The 22,798-nt window shown below is 40.5% G+C and overlaps 1 protein-coding gene across 1 annotated transcript in view; it reads right to left on the bottom strand.

Moving 5' to 3' along the window:
• The window catches only part of DNAH6 (dynein axonemal heavy chain 6), a 282,338-nt gene that overhangs the window by 92,417 nt on the left and 167,123 nt on the right, over nucleotides 1-22,798 (bottom strand). Inside the window, exons 46-51 of the mRNA XM_024999429.2 lie at nucleotides 19,189-19,420; nucleotides 15,316-15,468; nucleotides 7,755-7,895; nucleotides 3,313-3,555; nucleotides 1,856-2,023; nucleotides 975-1,210 (exon numbers count right to left, since the gene is read on the bottom strand). Coding sequence (XP_024855197.1) covers nucleotides 975-1,210; nucleotides 1,856-2,023; nucleotides 3,313-3,555; nucleotides 7,755-7,895; nucleotides 15,316-15,468; nucleotides 19,189-19,420 — 1,173 coding nt within the window. The remainder of the gene's footprint in view (nucleotides 1-974; nucleotides 1,211-1,855; nucleotides 2,024-3,312; nucleotides 3,556-7,754; nucleotides 7,896-15,315; nucleotides 15,469-19,188; nucleotides 19,421-22,798) is intronic.

Genomic DNA, 22,798 nt, shown 5'->3' on the forward strand with positions numbered 1-22,798 from the left:
GGCATATATTTATGCTATTTAATTTCATAGTGTGTATAGCCTGTTTTTTCTTTTTAATATTTACAATGATTTTTCCGAAAATGTTCTTATTTACTGGTTGAAAGTGCTAGGTGCTCAGTTGTGTATGACTCTTTGCGACCCCATGGACTGTAGCCCACCAGGCTCCTCCGTCCATGGAATTCTCCAGGCAAGTATATACTGGAGTAGGTTGCCATTTCCTCCTCCAAGGGATCTTCCTGGCCCGGGGATCAAACGTGGGTTTCCTGCATTGCAGCCTATCTGAGCCACCAGGGAAGCCCCATTTACTGGTTGAGCTATAGTTATAAAAACTCACTTTGTTTGTATCTAACTGACTTGCAAAATTTGTAGAATGACATTTGTGTTAATTTCCACCCCAAATGAGTTTTGTTTTACTGCTACTATTACTATTGTTATTTCTAAGCAAGAGAGAAGATCGAAGATAATCTAAAGAAGCTATAAAGATAGGTGTTTAGTGATGTACCATCTGTGTGTCACTTATAATTAAAAAAAAATACTATTGGGACTTCCCTGGTGGTACAGTGGTTGGAAATCTGCCTGGCAATGAAGGGGACTTGGTCTGGGCAAATTCCATGATGTTCCATGGGCCAGCTAAGATCGAGCACCACAACTACTGAAGTCTGCCTGCTCTAGAGACCGTGCTGTGCACCAAGAGAAGCCACCACAATGAGAAGCCGGCATACTATAACCGAGCTGGACAGCAGCCCCTGCTCACCGCAGCTAGAGAAAGCCCACGTAGCAATGAAGACCAAGTAGCCAAAAATAAAAATTAATTAATTAAAAAAATACTATTAAAGTATCAATCAATTTGTTGGATGACTGATCGAATCAATGAGAGGGTGAACAAAAGAATGAAAATATGTAAATGAGAATGAAGGAAAAAAGCAAAGAAATTCCACCAGGCATTTTGTACTGGGTGATTGTGAGGCACTCACTTGGCATTCAAGAGAATGGAGATGGCTTCCATCACGGTCATGACCATATCTGGGGGCTTTGTGAAAACTCTGATTTCAGATATATCTGCTTTATCTAAGGAATCCAACGCTTTGTTAGCAGCATCGAGGGCAGGGAGCGCTTCTTCAAGATCTCGCTGAGCATCGTCAGCTATGGCTTGGGTCTCTTCGGCTTTCACTTTTGCTATCGCTTCATCTTCTTGCACAACGCTACGGACCTAATCATTGAAACATGACTGCTCAAGTGATCTCAGTATGTGAATTTCAATGTTTAAAAACAAAGTGAATAATGGATAACCAATAAGGACCTATTGTATAGCACATGGAACTCTGTTCACTGTTATGTGGCAGCCTGAATGGAAGGTGGGTTTGGGGGAGAATGGATATATGTATATGTATACCCCAGAACAAAATAAAAAGTTTAAAAAGTTAAAAAAAAAACAAAATAAGGCAAATAATAGTGAGTTATATTTACTCTTGAATCAGACCAATGATGAAAGAAGATTAGGTATACTGCATTTTACACTCTTCTTTGTCCATCTCATGGCATGATGATAAAATAATGGAGATAGAGTTATAAGAACGAACAACTAATTCATTCTTGGGAGAAGATTGGATGCTTTATATTTGTAGCTTGTACTTTTCTTACAACTTTCTCTGTCCCATTCATTGCATTTCCTGATTATCAGGGAGAGAGCCAGGATTAAAAGCATGGCTAAACTGATCTACCAGTTCATTGTTTTAACAACATACTGAAATTAAATTTAATAACATATCTAAAAAGTCCCATTCTTTATCATTGTACGTAAGGGGTCAGCTGGTAGTCAAAGCGTCCTCACCCACCCTCAGGTGATGCTGCATACCTGATCCGCATTTTCTTGATCCACCGCCAGTTTGTCCATCAGGGCTTCAACATCTTGTGATTTTGTTAAAAGGACAGGTTCTAAAGCTGAAAGATCTAATTTCATTTTATCTACTAGTACATTTGTTTCTAATAGCTTGGTGAGACCATTCTTCACCCGTTCACGTGCCTACATGACAAAGAAAATAACTATTATATTGAGTATTACAAACTATGAGTTTATTGGTATCTCTATCTGATTTATGCACTAGAATTTTGCATTGGCAGAATTAGTGAATCGGTTTGTAATACTTAACACTGAATGTACAGGAACACATGGCCCTGAAGTTCACCACAGTGGGTTTGGATCCCTGTCCCCTGGCCACGGGAGTAGGGCATCACTGAGGGATCACACTGTATTATTTTTAGCTCCTGTGGTAGCTTGGTAGCATGGTGAATGAATTAAGGACAAATTCAGATAGAAATTCCTGGAGTTCACATCTCTGGGAGCTTGTTCCCTTAGGATGGACCAGCAGGGCTGAGGCCACTGGAGACAAACAGTGTCCCAGATACTTACCTCTGGTTGCTGACGTGTCCACAGGGGCAGGAAACCCTTGACTAGAATCAAAGGGCAGTATATGGTAGATAAGCCACCTGGGAATAACTTTTTTGAGGATGAGACAGAAAAGGTGGCTCAAATAGGCTGGTTTCAAAAATATGTCACATTATTTTACTAGGCATACATTTACCAGGTAATATCCATTGAAAAACACTTAAAATATCTAAATGATAAATGATTTCATTTTTGTTATTTAAAATGTTGAAAATTTTAGGTCATGTTAATAGCTTAATGATGATTACAATGATGACGATGTAGTAAGCAGTCACTATTTTGAGCACTTATTTGTATCAGATCATATTCCAATACTTCACAAACAGTATCTTATTTAAATTCTACCACAATCCAAGAGGTAGATACAGATTTTTAAAAACCTTATTTTGTACTAAGATTGGAGTAGTTACAAAACCTTCTCCAAGTTGTTCAGGAAGAAAGAGTCAGAAATGAGGTGCTACCTGGTCTGTCTGACACCAGAGTCCTTGCTCTGAATGGGAACCACTGATAGGTAAGACAACCAAACTCCCATCTCCATTACTAAACCAAAAGTTTTCCTTCTTACTAAACACTGCAGAGGTGGCTAGATATGGGCTTAACTTTAATTCTGTTACAATGTCCATATCACATCCCTGAGTCAAGGACACTTATGTAAATGATAGAAGACAAAATATTAAATAAGGGCAAGGCCTCTAGATGACCAACACAATATACTTTTTGGTCATATTGTAGGTTGTCAAGGGCATGTTAGGATGGAGAGATGTCCAACAGGCAAGATGGCACATAGATCTTCCACACATTCTGGTAAAGGTTTTGAGATCAAGCAAAAAAAAAAAATTTTTTTTAATTAATAATATTAAACTTACAGAAACCAACTGCTTCCTCTTTTCAGTCAGCATAGACAGGTAGAGATTGATGAGTTCCAAGTAGGAGGTGGGTGTTGTGTAGTACCTTCTCCGGAGCTCTGTGTAATAGCGTTCTGCCATATTGGAGACACTCAAGTGGACATTCACACACATGAGGGAAAGCTTTTCTCTCAGTTCTTCATTTACGGCATCAACATTTGAGAAAAACGTCTTTGATACAGAAAGAAGTGCTTCTCTGGGCCACTGTAAATAAAGATATGATTTGGAAAGTCAGTTGTTCATTTCCATAATGCACGGTTTAACTATTAAGAAAAATGCATTTCTCTGCAATTCTTCCTCACCTTGGCCCCCCTTCACTGTAACTCCTACTTGTGTCCATGATGTTTCATGAACTGAATGGCTGTGTTCATTAGACAGGGGTCTGGGTCTGCATTTGCACAGTGTCTGCTACATAGAAGTTACTCAATAACTACTGTTGGTTGAATGAATAAGTTAGTCAGTTCAGTCGCTCAGTTGTGTCCGACTCTTTGTGACCCCCATGGACTGCAGCATGCCAGGTATCCTTGTCTATCACCAACTCCCAGAGCTTACTCAAACTCATGTCCATTGAGTCAGTGATGCCATCCAATAATCTCATCTGTCATCCCCTTCTTCTCCCACCTTTAATCTTTCCCAGCATCAGGGTCTTTTCAAATGAGTCAGTTCTTCAAATCAGGTGGCCAAAGTACTGGAGCTTCAGCTTCAGCATCAGTCCTTCCAATGAATATTCAGGACTGGTTTCCTTTAGGATGGACTAGTTGGATCTCCTTGCAGCCCAGGGGATTCTCAAGAGTTTTCTCCAATACCACAGTTCAAAAGCATCAATTCTTCAGTGCTCAGCTTTCTATATAGTCCAACTTCCACATCCATATGTGACTACTGGAAAAACCAAAGCTTTGACTAGACAGACCTTTGTTGGCAAAGTAATATCTCTGCTTTTTAATATGCTGTCTAGGTTGACTGAATGAATGTCTAGGTTGAATGAATAAATGTGGCTGTTTTTAATTTCATAACTAAAATCACATACATTACAAGGATCTCATGTCATCACTCTGCCTATTATACAATTTGAACTTGGTATAATCACTGTCCTGTTCATCTCAACTCATTTGCTCCTCTCCTAACTCTTTGAGCTCAACTGAACATCAGTCAAATGCAATTCTCTGTTACCCCATGTCTACAATCATGCAGCTAGCACAGCTAGAGAAAAACCCATAGCTGTGCTAACTGGTCTCATTGTCAATTCATGACAACTAGCTCAAGCGAGTTCTTAGTGCAGCCTGGAAAAACTTCTGTGTTGTCTCACCCATCACTTCTGATTCCTCTGAGTATTTCACACCCTATGTTACTTCCTAAGACTGCTAACACTTCCTCTCTCTTCTTTACCATTCATGACTTTGCTCCCTACATCATTAAAAAAATAGAAGCAATGCAAATAGAACTTCAGTGAGCTTCCACTCTGTCTTCCCCTCTACCTGCATTTTATGCTCTGGGGTGAGCTGTGCATGCTCCCTGCCCAGGTCAGCTCCTTCACTGGGAACTCCGTCCCATCTCTTCTTGCCTATTCAGTCACATTGGTCCAGCAATGCCTAACTCTGTCTGCTGCACCATCAATATAATTCTGTTTTCTGAATCATTTTCATCAGCACACGTGCATTGCTTGTGTTCCCCACTTAAAAATACTTCTCTCTTGACCTCACATACCCCTCTGGCTATTACCCATCTCTTGGTACTCCTTTGGGGCAAAACTCCTTGAAAGGTTTGTCTCTGATTCCTTTTCCTTCTTCTCTCTTGAACCTTCTCCCCCATCAGTTCAGTTCAGTCACTCAGTCATGTCTGACTCTTTGCAACCCCATGAACCGCAGCACACCAGGCCTCCCTGTCTATCACCAACTCCCGGAGTCCACCTAAACCCATGTCCATTGAGTCGATGATGCCATCCAACCATCTCATCCTCTGTCATCCCCTTCTCCTCCTGCCCTCAATCTTTCCCAGTATCAGGGTCTTTTCCAATGAGTCAGCTCTTCGCATCAGGTGGCCAAAGTATTGGAGTTTCAGCTTCAACATCAGTCCTTCCAGTGAACACCCAGGACTGATCTCCTTTAGAATGGACTGGTTGGATCTTCTTGCAGTCCAAGGGACTCTCAAGAGTCTTCTTCAGCACCACAGTTCAAAAGCATCAATTCTTCGGTGCTCAGCTTTCTTTATAGTCCAACTCTATCCATACATGACCACTGGAAAAACCATAGCCTTAACTAGATGTACCTTTGTTGGCAAAGTAATGTCTCTGCTTTTTAATATGCTGTCATATTAAAGGTCAGTCATAACTTTCCTTCCAAGGAGTAAGCGTCTTTTAATTTCATGGCTGCAATCACCATCTGCAGTGATTTTGGAGCCCAGAAAAATAAAGTCAGCCATTGTTTCCACTGTTTCCCCATCTATCTGCCATGAAGTGCTAGGACCGGATGCCATGATCTTAGTTTTCTGAATGTTGAGCTTTAAGCCAACTTTTTGAGTCTCCTCTTTCACTTTCATCAAGAGGCTCTTTAGTTCTTCTTCACTTTCTGCCATAAGGGTGGTGTCATCTGCATATCTGAGGTTATTGATTTCTCCCCGCAATCTTGATTCCAACTTGTGCTTCCTCCAGCCCAGTGTTTCTCATGATGTACTCTGCATATAAGTTAAATAAGCAGGGTGACAAATACAGCCTTGATGCACTCTTTTTCCTATTTGGAACCAGTCTGTTGTTCCATGTCACACAGGTTTTTCAAGAGGCAGGTCAGGTGGTCTGGTATTCCCATCTCTTTCAGAATTTTCCACATTTTATTGTGATCCACACAGTCAAAGGCTTTGGCATAGTCAGTAAAGTAGAAATAGATGTTTCTCTGGAACTCTCTTGCTTTTTTGATGATCCAGCGGATGTTGGCAATTTGATCTCTTGTTCCCCTGCCTTCTCTAAAACCAGCTTGAACATCTGGAAGTTCACACTTCACATATTGCTGAAGCCTGGCTTGGAGAATTTTGAGCATTACTTTACTAGTGTGTGAGATGAGTGCAATTGTGCGGTAGTTTGAGCATTCTTTGGCATTGCCTTTCCTTGGGATTGGAATGAAAACTGACCTTTTCCAGTCCTGTGGAGACTACTGAGTTTTCCATATTTGCTGGCATATTAAGTGCAGCACTTTCACAGCATCATCTCCCCCATCACTCCATTGAAATAACTCTTGTCAAGATCACTGATAACCTCTACATTGACAAATTTAATAGTTTCCTCTTCTTTATAAATTCTATTTGTGTTTGTTTAATGATTGTCATTGTCAACACTTGTATGTGAGTAAATTTCCAGTGGGTTTTGAAGCTAATGTAAGTACCCTTGAGTTCTTAGTGGACAGGGTGTTACCTTTTTAAAATCAAGCAACTTCAGACACATACCTGAAAAAGATAAAAACTCTAATTCGAAAAGATACACGGCCCCCAATGTTCACAGCAGTACTATTTACAATAGCCAGGACATGGAAGTGGCCTAATTGTCCATATACAGATAAATGGATAAAGAAGATGTGATATACACATACATACACACACATATGCACATATATACAATGGAATACTAATCAGCTATAAAATAGAATGAAACATTGCCATTTAAAAGCAGCATGCATAGACCTAGAGATTATCATACTGAGTGAAGTTGGACAGAGAAAGACAAATATCATATGATAGCACTTATATGTGGAATCTAAAAAAATGATACAAATGAACTTACAAAACAGAAACAGACTCACAGACGTAGTAAACAAACTTGTGGTTACTAAAGGGGAGAGGTGGGCGCAGGGGTAAATTGAGAATTTGGGATTAACATATGCATACAATTATATATAGGTGGCTCAGATGGTGGGCTGCCGTCTATGGGGTCCCACAGAGTCGAACATGACTGAAGCGACTTAGCAGCAGCAGCAGCAGATGGTAGAGAATCTTCCCTTAAGGCAGGAGACTGGGGTTCAATCCCTGGGTCGGAAAGATCTCCTGGAGAAGGGAATGGCCACCCACTCCAGTGTTCTTGCCTGGAGAATAGCATGGACAAAGGAGTCTGGTGGGCTACAGTCCATGGGGTTGTAGAGTTGGACACCATTGAGTGACTAACACTTTCACATATATAAAACAGATAAACAACAAGGACCTACTGTATAGCACAGGGAATTGTATTCAATATTTTGTAATAACCTAAATGGAAAATAATCCAATATATATATACATATGTACATATGTATAACTGAATATATATGTAACTGAATCACTTTGCTCTACACCTGAAACACTGTAAATCAATTACACTTTAATAAAAAAAAATTAAAGTCAAGCAAGTCCAACTTCTTAAAGAGATATGTTGTGATGTTACTGACCTGGACAAACCAGTCAATGGTGCAGCAGTTCACAAGGGATGGAAACATCCGGCATCGGGACCGGAAGGCCTCCCCAACGGGGCTCATGCAGAGCACAATGTGCAGCTTCTGACGGACTCTGCTGATGAAATACTGAAACACCTGACAAAAAGAAAGATACTTTCAATTTAGAATAAGGCTGAACCCATGATGAAAAGAAGTGCTGGCTAATGCATCTGACTCTACCAATACCAAATTTAAAAAGTTTGTGGAGTGGACACGTGAATTGTTTTAACATCCCATTCCAAGTCCCTTCTTCTCATGCAGACTCAAAAGATTAAATGAAAATTTTCAGACTCTGTTGCAAGTTGGGTTTGGGATGTGAGATGAGCACTCTTCATCAGTGGATTTGAGAGACCCCTTGAATAAAGTGGAGAGGTGTGTTCATACAAAATTTTGCTTTGAGGTAGAAGACCACTGGGAGAGAGAGACACGGGGCAGGGCAAGTATTTTTGCAGGTGCAGAGCCCAGCAGAAATGGCATGGACCTCCTGTCACTATCCCTGGATGTGGCTCCTTACTTCAGCTGCTCCCAACATGGTGGGGGACACACGGCTTGGGAGCTGAAGCAGGAGCATTCTGGGGTAGAGGCTTCCTGGCTCAGCAGAATGACTGTGGCAGACACAGCAGTGTCCCTGACTGTTGACTTCTACAGTGTCATTTCATAATCATTCCAAGGAATTCAGCATGGCATCCCTTTGTTTAGCCCTTCCAATGTTAAAGCCACTTCTGCTTATAATAGTTGTCTGTGCCCATAAGTCCTGACCTAGCAGTGGAGGGAATTCTCATGAAAGGACACAGAAGAGACAATATGAGAAAGAGTGGCCAAAAAAGATAAGATGCAGAAAGAAGAGAAAGACCTGGGATAGACAAACAGTGGCTTAGAGAATCTAGCACAATGTTGGAGAAATGAGAGTGGACCGCAGCTGTGTTTTGTGCGTGTGTGTGTAAGAGAGAGAAAGAGAATGCATTTCATTATTCTGCTGATAGGCTATTGTTGTTGTTTAGTTGTGAAGTCATGTGCAATTCTTTTTGCGACCCCATGGACTATAGCCTGCCAAGCTTCTCTGCCCATGGGGTTTCCCAGTCAAGAATACTGCAGTGGGTTGCCATTTCCTTCTCTAGGGGATCTTCATGATGGACCCAGGGATTGAACGTGAGTCTGCTGCATTTTCAGGAGGATTCTTTACCACTGAGTCACCTGGGACGCCTCTTGCTGACAGGACACGGAGTCAAAAGCACTGAACTCCTCAGGCAGGGCACTGGGGGTGTGTGAAATAAACTTGTATTAAAGAAGGATAAGAGAAGTTTTCCAGTTTAAATAGGACTATGACCCTCTGTGGAGAAGGCAATGGCAACCCACTCCAGTACTCTTGCCTGGCAAATCCCATGGACGGAGGAGCCTGATAGGCTGCAGTTCATGGGGTCACTAGGAGTCGGACACAACTGAGTGACTTCACCTTCACTTTTTTTTTTTTTTAAATTTTATTTTATTTTTAAACTTTACATAATTGTATTAGTTTTGCCAAACATCAAAATGAATCCACCATAGGTATACATGTGTTCCCCATCCTGAACCCTCCTCCCTCCTCCCTCCCCATACCATCCCTCTGGGTCGTCCCAGTGCTCTAGCCCCAAGCATCCAGTATCGTGCATCGAACCTGGACTGGCAACTCGTTTCTTACATGATATTTTACATGTTACAATGTCATTCTCCCAAATCTTCCCACCCTCTCCCTCTCCCACAGAGTCCATAAGACTGTTCTATACATCAGTGTCTCTTGCTGTCTCGTACACAGGGTTATTGTTACCATCTTTCTAAATTCCATATATATGCGTTAGAATACTGTATTTATGTTTTTCCTTCTGGCTTACTTCACTCTGTATAATAGGCTCCAGTTTCATCCACCTCATTAGAACTGATTCAAATGTATTCTTTTTAATGGCTGAGTAATACTCCATTGTGTATATGTACCACAGCTTTCTTATCCATTCATCTGCTGATGGACATCTAGGTTGCTTCCATGTCTTGGCTATTATAAACAGTGCTGCGATGAACATTGGGGTACACGTGTCTCTTTCCCTTCTGGTTTCCTCAGTGTGTATGCCCAGCAGTGGGGTTGCTGGATCATAAGGCAGTTCTATTTCCAGTTTTTTAAGGAATCTCCACACTGTTCTCCATAGTGGCTGTACTAGTTTGCATTCCCACCAACAGTGTAAGAGGGTTCCCTTTTCTCCACACCCTCTCCAGCATTTATTATTTGTAGACTTTTGGATCGCAGCCATTCTGACTGGTGTGAAATGGTACCTCATAGTGGTTTTGATTTGCATTTCTCTGATAATGAGTGATGTTGAGCATCTTTTCATGTGTTTGTCAGCCATCTGTATGTCTTTTTTGGAGAAATGTCTATTTAGTTCTTTGGCCCATTTTTTGATTGGGTCGTTTATTTTTCTGGAGTTGAGCTGTAGGAGTTGCTTGTATATTTTTGAGATTAGTTGTTTGTCAGTTGCTTCATTTGCTATTATTTTCTCCCATTCTGAAGGCTGTCTTTTCACCTTGCTAATAGTTTCCTTTGATGTGCAGAAGCTTTTAAGGTTAATTAGGTCCCATTTGTTTATTTTTGCTTTTATTTCTAATATTCTGGGAGGTGGGTCATAGAGGATCCTGCTGTGATGTATGTCGGAGAGTGTTTTGCCTATGTTCTCCTCTAGGAGTTTTATAGTTTCTGGTCTTACATTTAGATCTTTAATCCATTTTGAGTTTATTTTTGTGTATGGTGTTAGAAAGTGGTCCAGTTTCATTCTTTTACAAGTGGTTGACCAGATTTCCCAGCACCACTTGTTAAAGAGATTGTCTTTAATCCATTGTATATTCTTGCCTCCTTTGTCGAAGATAAGGTGTCCATATGTGCGTGGATTTATCTCTGGGCTTTCTATTTTATTCCATTGATCAATATTTCTGTCTTTGTGCCAGTACCATACTGTCTTGATAACTGTGGCTTTGTAGTAGAGCCTGAAGTCAGGTAGGTTGATTCCTCCAGTTCCATTCTTCTTTCTCAAGATCGCTTTGGCTAGTCGAGGTTTTTTGTATTTCCATACAAATTGTGAAATGATTTGTTCTAGCTCTGTGAAGAATACTGTTGGTAGCTTGATAGGGATTGCGTTGAATCTATAAATTGCTTTGGGTAGTATACTCATTTTCACTATATTGATTCTTCCAATCCATGAACATGGTATATTTCTCCATCTATTAGTGTCCTCTTTGATTTCTTTCACCAGTGTTTTATAGTTTTCTATATATAGGTCTTTAGTTTCTTTAGGTAGATATATTCCTAAGTATTTTATTCTTTCTGTTGCAATGGTGAATGGAATTGTTTCCTTAATTTCTCTTTCTGTTTTCTCATTATTAGTGTATAGGAATGCAAGGGATTTCTGTGTGTTGATTTTATATCCTGCAACTTTACTGTAGTCATTGATTATTTCTAGTAATTTTCTGGTGGACTCTTTAGGGTTTTCTATGTAGAGGATCATGTCATCTGCAAATAGTGAGAGTTTTACTTCTTCTTTTCCAATTTGGATTCCTTTTATTTTTTTTTCTGCTCTGACTGCTGTGGCCAAAACTTCCAAAACTATGTTGAATAGTAATGGTGAAAGTGGGCACCCTTGTCTTGTTCCTGACTTTAGAGGAAATGCTTTCAATTTTTCACCATTGAGGATAATGTTTGCAGTGGGTTTGTCATATATAGCTTTTATTATGTTGAGGTATGTTCCTTCTATTCCTGCTTTCTGGAGAGTTTTTATCATAAATGGATGTTGAATTTTGTCAAAGGCTTTCTCTGCATCTATTGAGATAATCATATGGTTTTTATTTTTCAATTTGTTAATGTGGTGTATTACATTGATTGATTTGCGGATATTGAAGAATCCTTGCATCCCTGGGATAAAGCCCACTTGATCATGGTGTATGATCTTTTTAATGTGTTGTTGGATTCTGATTGCTAGAATTTTGTTAAGGATTTTTGCATCTATGTTCATCAGTGATATTGGCCTGTAGTTTTCTTTTTTTGTGGGATCTTTGTCAGGTTTTGGTATTAGGGTGATGGTGGCCTCATAGAATGAGTTTGGAAGTTTACTTTCCTCTGCAATTTTCTGGAAGAGTTTGAGCAGGATAGGTGTTAGCTCTTCTCTAAATTTTTGGTAGAATTCAGCTGTGAAGCCGTCTGGACCGGGGCTTTTGTTTGCTGGAAGATTTTTGATTACAGTTTCAATTTCCATGCTTGTGATGGGTCTGTTAAGATTTTCTATTTCTTCCTGGTCCAGTTTTGGAAAGTTGTACTTTTCTAAGAATTTGTCCATTTCTTCCACGTTGTCCATTTTATTGGCATATAATTGTTGATAGTAGTCTCTTATGATCCTTTGTATTTCTGTGTTGTCTGTTGTGATCTCTCCATTTTCGTTTCTAATTTTGTTGATTTGATTTTTCTCCCTTTGTTTCTTGATGAGTCTGGCTAATGGTTTGTCAATTTTATTTATCCTTTCAAAGAACCAGCTTTTGGTTTTGTTGATTTTTGCTATGGTCTCTTTTGTTTCTTTTGCATTTATTTCTGCTCTAATTTTTAAGATTTCTTTCCTTCTACTAACCCTGGGGTTCTTCATTTCTTCCTTTTCTAGTTGCTTTAGGTGTAGAGTTAGGTTATTTATTTGACTTTTTTCTTGTTTCTTGAGGTGTGCCTGTATTGCTATGAACTTTCCCCTTAGGACTGCTTTTACCGTGTCCCACAGGTTTTGGGTTGTTGTGTTTTCATTTTCATTCGTTTCTATGCAAATTTTGATTTCTTTTTTGATTTCTTCTGTGATTTGTTGGTTATTCAGCAGCGTGTTGTTCAGCCTCCATATGTTGGAATTTTTAATAGTTTTTCTCCTGTAATTGAGATCTAATCTTACTGCATTGTGGTCAGAAAAAATGCTTGGAATGATTTCTATCTTTTTGAATTTACCAAGGCTAGCTTTATGGCCCAGGATGTGATCTATCCTGGAGAAGGTTCCATGTGCGCTTGAGAAAAAGGTGAAATTCATTGTTTTGGGATGAAATGTCCTATAGATATCAATTAGGTCTAACTGGTCTATTGTATCGTTTAAAGTTTGTGTTTCCTTGTTAATTTTCTGTTTAGTTGATCTATCCATAGGTGTAAGTGGGGTATTAAAGTCTCCCACTATTATTGTGTTATTGTTAATTTCTCCTTTCATACTTGTTAGCATTTGTCTTACGTACTGTGGTGCTCCCGTTTTGGGTGCATATATATTTATAATTGTTATATCTTCTTCTTGGATTGATCCTTTGATCATTATGTAGTGACCTTCTTTGTCTCTTTTCACAGCCTTTGTTTTAAAGTCTATTTTATCTGATATGAGTATTGCTACTCCTGCTTTCTTTTGGTCCCTATTTGCATGGAAAATCTTTTTCCAGCCCTTCACTTTCAGTCTGTATGTGTCCCCTGTTTTGAGGTGGGTCTCTTGTAGACAACATATGTAGGGGTCTTGTTTTTGTATCCATTCAGCCAGTCTTTGTCTTTTGGTTGGGGCATTCAACCCATTTACGTTTAAGGTAATTACTGATAAGTATGTTCCCGTTGCCATTTACTTTATTGTTTTGGGTTCGAGTTTATACACCGTTTTTGTGTTTCCTGTCTAGAGAATATCCTTTAGTATTTGTTGGAGAGCTGGTTTGGTGGTGCAGAATTCTCTCAGCTTTTGCTTGTCTGAAAAGCTTTTGATTTCTCCTTCATACTTGAATGAGATCCTTGCTGGGTACAATAATCTGGGCTGTAGGTTATTTTCTTTCATCATTTTAAGTATGTCTTGCCATTCCCTCCTGGCTTGAAGAGTTTCTATTGAAAGATCCGCTGTTATCCTTATGGGAATTCCCTTGTGTGTTATTTGTTGTTTTTCCCTTGCTGCTTTTAATATTTGTTCTTTGTGTTTGATCTTTGTTAATTTGATTAATATGTGTCTTGGGGTGTTTCTCCTTGGGTTTATCCTGTTTGGTACTCTCTGGGTTTCTTGGACTTGGGTGATTATTTCCTTCCCCATTTTAGGGAAGTTTTCCACTATTATCTCCTCAAGTATTTTCTCATGGTCTTTCTTTTTGTCTTCTTCTTCTGGAACCCCTATGATTCGAATGTTGTAGCGTTTAATATTGTCCTGGAGGTCTCTGAGATTGTCCTCATTTCTTTTAATTCGTTTTTCTTTTATCCTCTCTGATTCATTTATTTCTACCATTCTATCTTCTAATTCACTAATCCTGTCTTCTGCCTCTGTTATTCTACTATTTGTTGCCTCCAGAGTGTTTTTAATTTCACTTATTGCATTATTCATTATATATTGACTCTTTTTTATTTCTTCTAGGTCCTTGTTAAACTTTTCTTGCATCTTCTCAATCCTTGTCTCCAGGCTATTTATCTGTGATTCCATTTTAGTTTCAAGATTTTGGATCAATTTCACTATCATTATTCGGAATTCTTTATCAGGTAGATTCCCTATCTCTTCCTCTTTTGTTTGGTTTGGTGGGCATTTATCCTGTTCCTTTATCTGCTGAGTATTCCTCTGTCTCTTCATCTTGTTTAAATTGCTGAGTTTGGGGTGTCCTTTCTGTATTCTGGCAGTTTGTGGAGTTCTCTTTATTGTGGTGTTTCCTCGCTGTGTGTGGGTTTGTACAGGTGGCTTGTCAAGGTTTCCTGGTTAGGGAAGCTTGTGTCGGTGTTCTGGTGGGTGGAGCTGTATTTCTTCTCTCTGGAGTGCAATGAAATGTCCAGTAATGAGTTATGAGATGTCTATAGTTTTGGGGTGACTTTGGGCAGCCTGTATCTTGAAGCTCAGGGCTGTGTTCCTTTGTTGCTGGAGAATTTGCTTGGTATGTCTTGCCCTGGAACTTATTGGCCCTTGTGTGGTGCTTGGTTTCAGTGTAGGTATGGAGGCATTTGATGAGCTCCTCCTTTCGAAGAGTTGGGTTGCTTTTCTGGGTGCCTGATGTCCTCTGCCGGCATTCAGAAGTTGTTTTGTGGAATTTACTCGACGTTTAAATGCTCTTTTGATGAATTTGTGGGGGAGAAAGTGTTCTCCCCGTCCTACTCCTCCGCCATCTTTCCAAACTCTCTCACCTTCACTTTTCACTTTCATGCATTGGAGAAGGAAATGGCAACCCACTCCAGTGTTCTTGCCCGAGCCTGGTGGGCTTCCGTCTCTGGGGTCACACAGAGTTGGCTACGACGGAAGCGACTTAGCAGCAGCAGCAGCATGACCCTCTGTAGGTAGTAGGGATTCTGTTTTGTGCTTTCCCTAATCATCTCTGGAAGTCTCATGAACCAATGCTTTAAATGTAGGAAATAAAGTACATAGGATTAAAAACAAATTACATTGAAAAAATTCTATCCATGGACTGCTTAAAAGGGTTTGTGGATGACTGGAAAAAGGCTGAGACAACTTTTTCTTTTCCAAAATCTTATTACCATTTTGACACGTCCTACCTCATCTCTATTTCCCTCGGAAATTCCTACTTCTTTTGCTCTTGGTCTGGTGGCTGCTAAAACCTGCTCCAGTTCATCCTTTTCAAATAAATTAGGCACTTCACCTGAGTTCAGAATGTTATTTATATCTTCTAGAAACTCTTCCACTACAATCTGTAGAAGAAAGCAGAGTGGTCATTATAAGTTAGTCAACCATTTTACATTTACTTCCTATACATTATAAAGCAAATATATGATCTAAAATTCACACTGAGTTAATTTTATCTTTAAAAGAAGATAACCTTGGGGGATCAAACCAGTCAATACTAAAGGAAATCAACCCTGAGTATTTACTGGAAGAACTGATGCTGAAGCTCCAATACTTTGGCCATCTGATGCCAAGAGCTGATTCATTGGAAAAAAACCATGATGCTGGGAAAGATTGAGGGCAGGAGGAGAAGGGGGCGACAGAGAATGAGATGGTTGGATGGCACTGACTCTATGGACATGAATCTGAGTAAACTCCAGGAGAGAGTGAAGGACAGGGAAGCCTGGCATGCTGTAGTTCATGGGGTTGCAAAAGTCAGACACAACTTGGCAACTGCACAACTACAACAATCTTGGGAAGTAGCCAAGATGTTAAAGCAGGATAACCCTGAGCTCACCTCCTCCCACGGGGACACCAAAATTACAACTATTTACAGAGCAATGATGAATGAGAATGACCTACTTAGTGCATAGAAATAAAAACAGAATTAGGCAAAATGAGGCAACAGAAGAGTATGTTGCAAATAAAAGAAAAGTGAAAGTGTTAGAAGCTCAGTCCTGTCTGACTCTTTGTGACCCCATGGGCTGTAGCCCACGAGGCTCCTTTAGTCATGGGATTCTCCAGGCAGAAATACTGGAGTGGATTGCCATTTCCAGGAATGAGATAAAATTCCAGAAGAAGAGTAAACGATGTCCCCTTCCAGATTTTACTGGTTCACTTCGGCAGAGATTGTTCTTGGCCAGTCAGCTCAGTTTGCGTTTCTGGACATGTCAACTGGTAACGTCTTTGAGCCCGTGGGACTTGCTATCAGTGTCTATTTTGGGGTGAGGACAATGCCTAAGCTCTGAGGTCATGGGTGATGCTACTGGCTGAGAACAGTTGGACAGGACTTCCGGCTTGGTTTTGAATGAGCAAGGATGAACTTGCTGATTATAGGATGAACTTAGTGATTGCCTGGGTTCTCTGATCAGGTTTCCTAGACTATCAGAACTGGGTACTATACTTAGCAGTAGGTGGGGCTAGGAATTAGCTTTCCTGTCGTGGCAGAGTGGAATAACTGGCTTCATGTGCAAGGATGTCTGTGGTCTTGACTCTAGCCATCCTGCCTGGCTGAGTGGGTCACTGGCTTTGCTGTGTGGGTGATCTGCTCTTCCTGCCAGACTCTCCTAAGCACTGCTGGGCTACACAGTTTTCCAGGTGTTCTGGTCAGGTTCTTTGGCTGGGAAGGGCCAAGAGCTACACTCAGCAGAGAGCAGGGTGTGACTCAGTTCCCCTGCCTGGGTGAGTGGGGGGCCTGACCAGGCTCTAGGGCTGGCAAGGCACTTCCTTTGAGGACTTCGAATCAGGCAGATCTGCATCTGCTGACCTCCTTGGTCAGACTGATTTTGCAGATGAGTAAAGCTGCTGGCTTGGACCACTACTTGGGTGCTGAGGGTAAGAACTTGGTCTGTCATGATCAGAGTGCTGGCTATTATATCCTCAGGCCTTCTATAACACAACTGGATTCCTAGGGGTCAAGTGCTGCAGAGTCTCTCACCATCTCTGTGATTTGAGACTGGAGTGAAACCCCAGTGTGGCCCAGAACATTGGGGAGCAGGATGTCCATCCTGGCCTCTTTCTTTCCACTGGAGGAACTGGTAGGCTCGGGAGAGACCTCTTAATGTGGTGCTGTGATGGCCTGGGGGTAGGGCAGTGTGGTCAGTGTGTAACTGCTCCTCTTATCCTTCTAACATGGTCTGTCTCAGTTTCTGTGGCACAGGGGTATGCTTCAGCTTCACCCTCATGTTCTAGGACTTTCTCCATGTCTTATCCATGAATAACTGTTAGTTGTTCTTGTGGGGCGGAGCAAAGTGGGGACTGAGCTATATGGCCATCTTGGTGATGTCACTTGCTGTCACTTTGTTCTTGCATTATTTTCCTGATGTCATGAAATTGTTTATCTGTGTTCTCTTGTGACTCTCAGAGAATCTTTAGAATGATTATTTTGAATTCTTTGTGGGCCAACTTGTGGATCTCCATTTCTTGGGGCCAGTTATAGGAGGTTTACTGTGGAGTTACATTCCCCCGATTCTTCGCAATCCCTGTAGACTTAAGTAGTGTCAGTGCATTCGAAGAAGCAATCACTTCTTTCAGATTTCATGGGATGATTTTAGTAAGGGGAGACTTTTACCTGTAGCTTGGGGCACACTGGGGTGTTAGACTCCAGGTCTAGGAGGCAGGGCATCAAATATGGGGGCATGTGGTATGTGAAGGTCATGTCTCTTCCACTCTGGCTACTGGGATCCACAGGATCAACTGCATGTGCACTCTTCGAACACTGCGGAACGTTCGCAGAGGTGGCAAGGCTCACTGACGTCCCCAGCAGTGCCTCCACGTGCAGCTCCCAGGGCCCAGTGGGGAGCTGGTGGTGGCCACATATTCAATTCTCATTTGTAAAAGGTATTTACAAACTCAGATACAAGCTCACTGCGTGTAACATATATTAAAAATATTTTTCCCATTTTGTGATCATACTTAGTCATGTTTACAGTGTTTGGGAAACTAAAATGAAGTTAAAATATTTATGTGTAAGATTTGTCATTTATTCTTTGGCTGATTTCTGTTATTAGAAAATTTTAATTAAAAAATTTATATATATGTATTAAAATTTTTATTGGAGTATAGTTGATTTAAAATGTTGTGTTAGTTTCAGATGTAAAACAAAGTGAATCAGTTATACATATACTTATCTACTCTTTTTTTAGATTCTTTTCCCATATAGGCCATTATAGAGTATTGAGTAGAGTTCCCTGTGCTATACAGTAAGTCCTTATTAGTTATTTATTTTCCCTGATATTAAAATACCCAAGTGTAATCAATGTAGAAAATGAAGTGAAGTGAAGTGAAAGTCGCTCAGTTGTGTCTGACTCTGTAACCCCATGGACTGTACAGTCCATGGAATTCTCTAGGCCAGAATACTGGAGTGGGTAGCCCTTCCCTTCTCCAGGGGATCTTCCCAACCCAGGAATCAAACCCAGGTCTTCCACATTGCAGGTGGATTCTTTAGCAGTTGAGCCACTTTATTAGAGAATAAATTCAAAATCAGTTAAATTGGTTGTGGTAGACATGGATGTAATCCTACTTTAAAGTTAATTTAACTAAAATATAGCCATTATTTTTCCCTTTTCTTGAGTAAAGCATATGTCTCTAATTGATCTCACTTAGGGAATTACTTTTTTATATTTGCCTCCACAGAAATAGTTTATCACCTTCTGCTGTCTATGTCCTTCCTCTCCAAGTTAAGTCCCTTCTTAATGCTCTTAACCTCTGATTACATTTTCTTATGTAGAATTTAAAGGTGGAAGTAATAGTTGTTAAAAGAAGTAGTATTTTATAGGGTCCAAGAACTCTGTTATTAGATGGAAAGATTCCCTGAACTACATCATTCATACAAGCTATTCGAAGGACACATGCGATTATAACAAGTGTCCTTTTCCTGTTCTTGTTTTGTGTGAAAGTCACTCGGTCGTGTCCAACTCTTTGTGACCCCATGGACTATACAGTCCCTGGAATTCTCTAGGCCAGAACACTGGAGAGGGTAGCCTTTCCCTTTCCTGTTCTTGCTCTTTGGTTATTTAAATGGGTACCTGGGTGTCTGTGAAGAGGAAAACCATATTCCTGTCTTCTACACCAGCCAGTTTGTACAGCTTCCTCAGGTCCTCATGAAAACTGTCATAATTATACCCCCGGCTCAACTCAATCTGCAAACATCTATAACCACATATATGAGCTGCGAGCCTTGTAAGAGACTGCTTTCCTGTGCCTCCCACTCCAACCAGCAGGGCGTTGCCTCTCTCCTGACGAATCATGCGAGCGATCCTGTGGGAGACAAAGCAGAAAAAGGTTTAGTTATGGGGTACAAATGTGGCTTCTGCACTGAGGCCCCACCCCAGAGTGGAAGGCTAGTGGATGCTGGAGGGTTATTCCCCAGCCAAAGGCCACAGGAAAGAACAGGGTATGTCTGAGGTTCATGGTTGGGAGAAAAACCCTGGGGGTTTCCTTATAGCTATCTCTCGTCCATTTCCTACAGGCAGTTGACCTTGGTCATGAAAATTGAGAAAAACAAATATACTATATTAAATACATACATGTGGAATAAAAAAAATGGTACAGATGAACCCATTTGCAGGGCAGGAATAGAAATGTAGACGGAGAGAACAGACACGTAGACAAAGGCAGAGAAGAGGAGGGTGGGATGAATTAGGAGATTAGGATTGGCATATATACACTACCATATGTGAAACAGTTAACCTAGTGGGAAGCTGTTGTATAGCATAGGGAGCTCAGCTTGGTACTCTGTGATGACCTAGAGGGGCGGGTTGGAGGGAGGTTCAAGGGGGAGAGGATATGTGAATACATATAGCTGATTCCCTTCATCATACAGCAGAAATGAACACAACATTGTAAAGCAATTATATTCCAATAAAAAAAAATCTCTTCTCCCTTTAAAGTGTGAAGGGTCTATCAGGAATGCTGATTTAGGCCACGACTTACATTAATCATTATATTGGCAAGCAGGTCTTTTTTTCTAAGGGTGAGAAAGCAGAAAAATCACTGAACATAAGAAAAGAGACTGCAGCTCAAGAAAAGATCAACAGGAACAATCTGAAGTGGATTTACTATGTACAATTTCTGATTCATGTTAACAATAAAGATTTTTTTAAATGCCATCATGATACTGGAGTGAGCACTCAGAAATGGGGGGAAAAATCCAAGTTTAGGAAAAACTGATTGAAGATGGAAAACCTGACTACCAAAGTGAAAACATTAGTGGAAGATGGATCTTGAAAATAGGATACAGTGAAAAACTGAATGGGTAGAGTAGAAGACAAACTCAAGACATTTACCCAGAACTCAAATAAAAAAAATGATATTAAAAATGATGAGAGAAAATGGAATATAAGGATGACAAATCTAGGAGAAACAAATGGAATCACAGAGACCACACTATAGGAATTGTAGAAGAAACGAAGGGACAGAGTTGAAATAAAAGAAAAAAACCTCAGAGTTGAACCCATTGATCTGAGGAAGTTACTGAGGGTCAGGAAAAAAAGTCAAAGAAGAGAAGCAAAACACAATGTTTTCTAAGAGAGATATAAATATAAAATAAACTCTGTGTGTGTGTTTGTGTGTGTGTGTGTGTGTGTAGGTGAATGGATGTAGGCATGCATATATGAAATAGAAATCTATATATCTATATTAGACATAATTTTGCGAGCATCTAAAAAGTAGATATAATAGACTACTCCCAAGGGGGTTTCCCTGGTGTTTCAGACTGTAAAGAATCTGTCTGCAATGCAAAAGATCCGGGTTTGATCCCTGGTTTGGGAAGATCCGCTAGAGAAGAGAATGGCTACCCACTCCAGTATTCTTGCCTGGAGAATCCCATGGACAGAGGAGCCTGGTGGGCTACAGTCCACAGGATAGAGTCTACCATGACTGAGTGAGTAACACTTTTGACTTAGCATGCATACATGAATCAATATATGAAATAGAAATCTACATTTTAGACATAACTAAAAATGTGTGGGGATCTAAAAAATAGATACACTAGATTACTCCTAAGGGGTCAAATAATTATAGGCTGGCCTCAAGAATCTCTTTTACAAGATGCCAGTCCACAGTGGTTAAGAGGGAAAACTATCATGTTATTTCTCAGAGAATAAACCACCTGCAAACCTATCCTAAAAGGTTCCTTGAGGTATATAGAAAAGCATGAATAAAATTCAAACACTCAAGAAAGGGGAAAGGATGTCAGTATAAAAGTGAGCAGTTTGTATGAGAGTCAAGTTCACTGCTGTTAAGATAAAAATGTAGGGACTTCCCTGGTGGTCTAGTGGTTGAGAATCTGCCTTGCAATGCAGGGGACACAGGTTTGATCCCTGGCGACTTAGCAGCAGCAGCAGCAGCAGGGGAAACTAAGATCCCACAGGCTGAGAAGCAACTAACTGTACACAATGAGAGACCCCACAAGCCATAACTAAGACCTGATAGAGCCCGATAAATGAAATAAATATTTTAAAAGGTCAGTAAACTCTCCTTAAAAAGAAGTTGCAAATGTAAAAATTTTCTTTGAAAAATTATCATTGAAAATCTCACATTGGACTATAGTTTGCTAGGCTCCTCTGTCCATGGGATTCTCTAGGCAAGAATACTGGAGTGGTTTGCCATTCCTTTTTCCAGGGGATCTTCCCAACCTAGGGATTGAACCCAGGTCTCCTTCATTGCAGGCAGATTCTTTACCATCTGAGCCACCAGGGAAGCCCCAACTGGGTCATGAGAAACTAGAAAAATCATGAAATGTTGTTGTGCGTTTAGTCTTGTCTGACTCTTGGTGATCCTGTGGACTGTAGCCCACCAGGCTCCTCTGTCCATGGGATTCTCCAGGCAAGAATAATGGAGTGAGTTGCTATTTCCTCCTCCAGGCAATCTTCCTGACCCAGGGATCGAGCCTGAGTCTCCTGCATTGCTGGTAGATTCTTTACCGCTGAGCTATTGGGGAAAGCCCAGGAAATCATGAGAGAAATGTAAAAGGTTTAATTTCTCCCTCTCAATCTCTGTTTTTTTAAGGAAAGCATCTTTCTATCCATCTTCTTTATCTATTTCTAATTCATAATGTTTATAACTAAAAAAAAAGGTTCAAATATTTGAGAAGGATAATGGCTTTATTACTTTTTTAATTAAGAAAGTAAAATATGATCATTGTAACCGACAGGAAAAAAAACACTGCTAACCCTTTACCACATGTACACTCCATCATGAGGGTCTGGATGCTGTCCTGTTCTCCATGGCAGTAGTGTGTTGTTGTTCAGTTGCTAAGTCATGTCCGACTTTTTTTGACCCCATGAACTGCAGCATGCCAGGCTTCCCTATCCTTCACCATCTCCCGGAGTTTGCACAAATTCATGTCCTTTGAGTCGATAATGCCATCAAACCATCTCCTTCTCTGTCACCCCGTTTTCCTCCTGCCCTCAGTTGTTCCCAGCATTAGGGTCTTTTCAAATGAGTTGGTTCTTCACATCAGGTGGCCAAAGTATTAGAGCTTCAGCATCAGTCCTCCCAATGAACATTCAGGGTTGATTTCCTTTAGGATTGACTGGTTTGATCTCCCTGCTGTCCAAGGGACTCTCAAGAGTCTTCTCCAGCATCACAGTTTGAAAGCACCAGTTCTTTGGCACTCAGCATTCTTTATGGTCC

Source organism: Bos taurus, chromosome 11, assembly GCF_002263795.3.
Source record: "Bos taurus isolate L1 Dominette 01449 registration number 42190680 breed Hereford chromosome 11, ARS-UCD2.0, whole genome shotgun sequence".
Taxonomy (NCBI): domain Eukaryota; kingdom Metazoa; phylum Chordata; class Mammalia; order Artiodactyla; family Bovidae; genus Bos; species Bos taurus.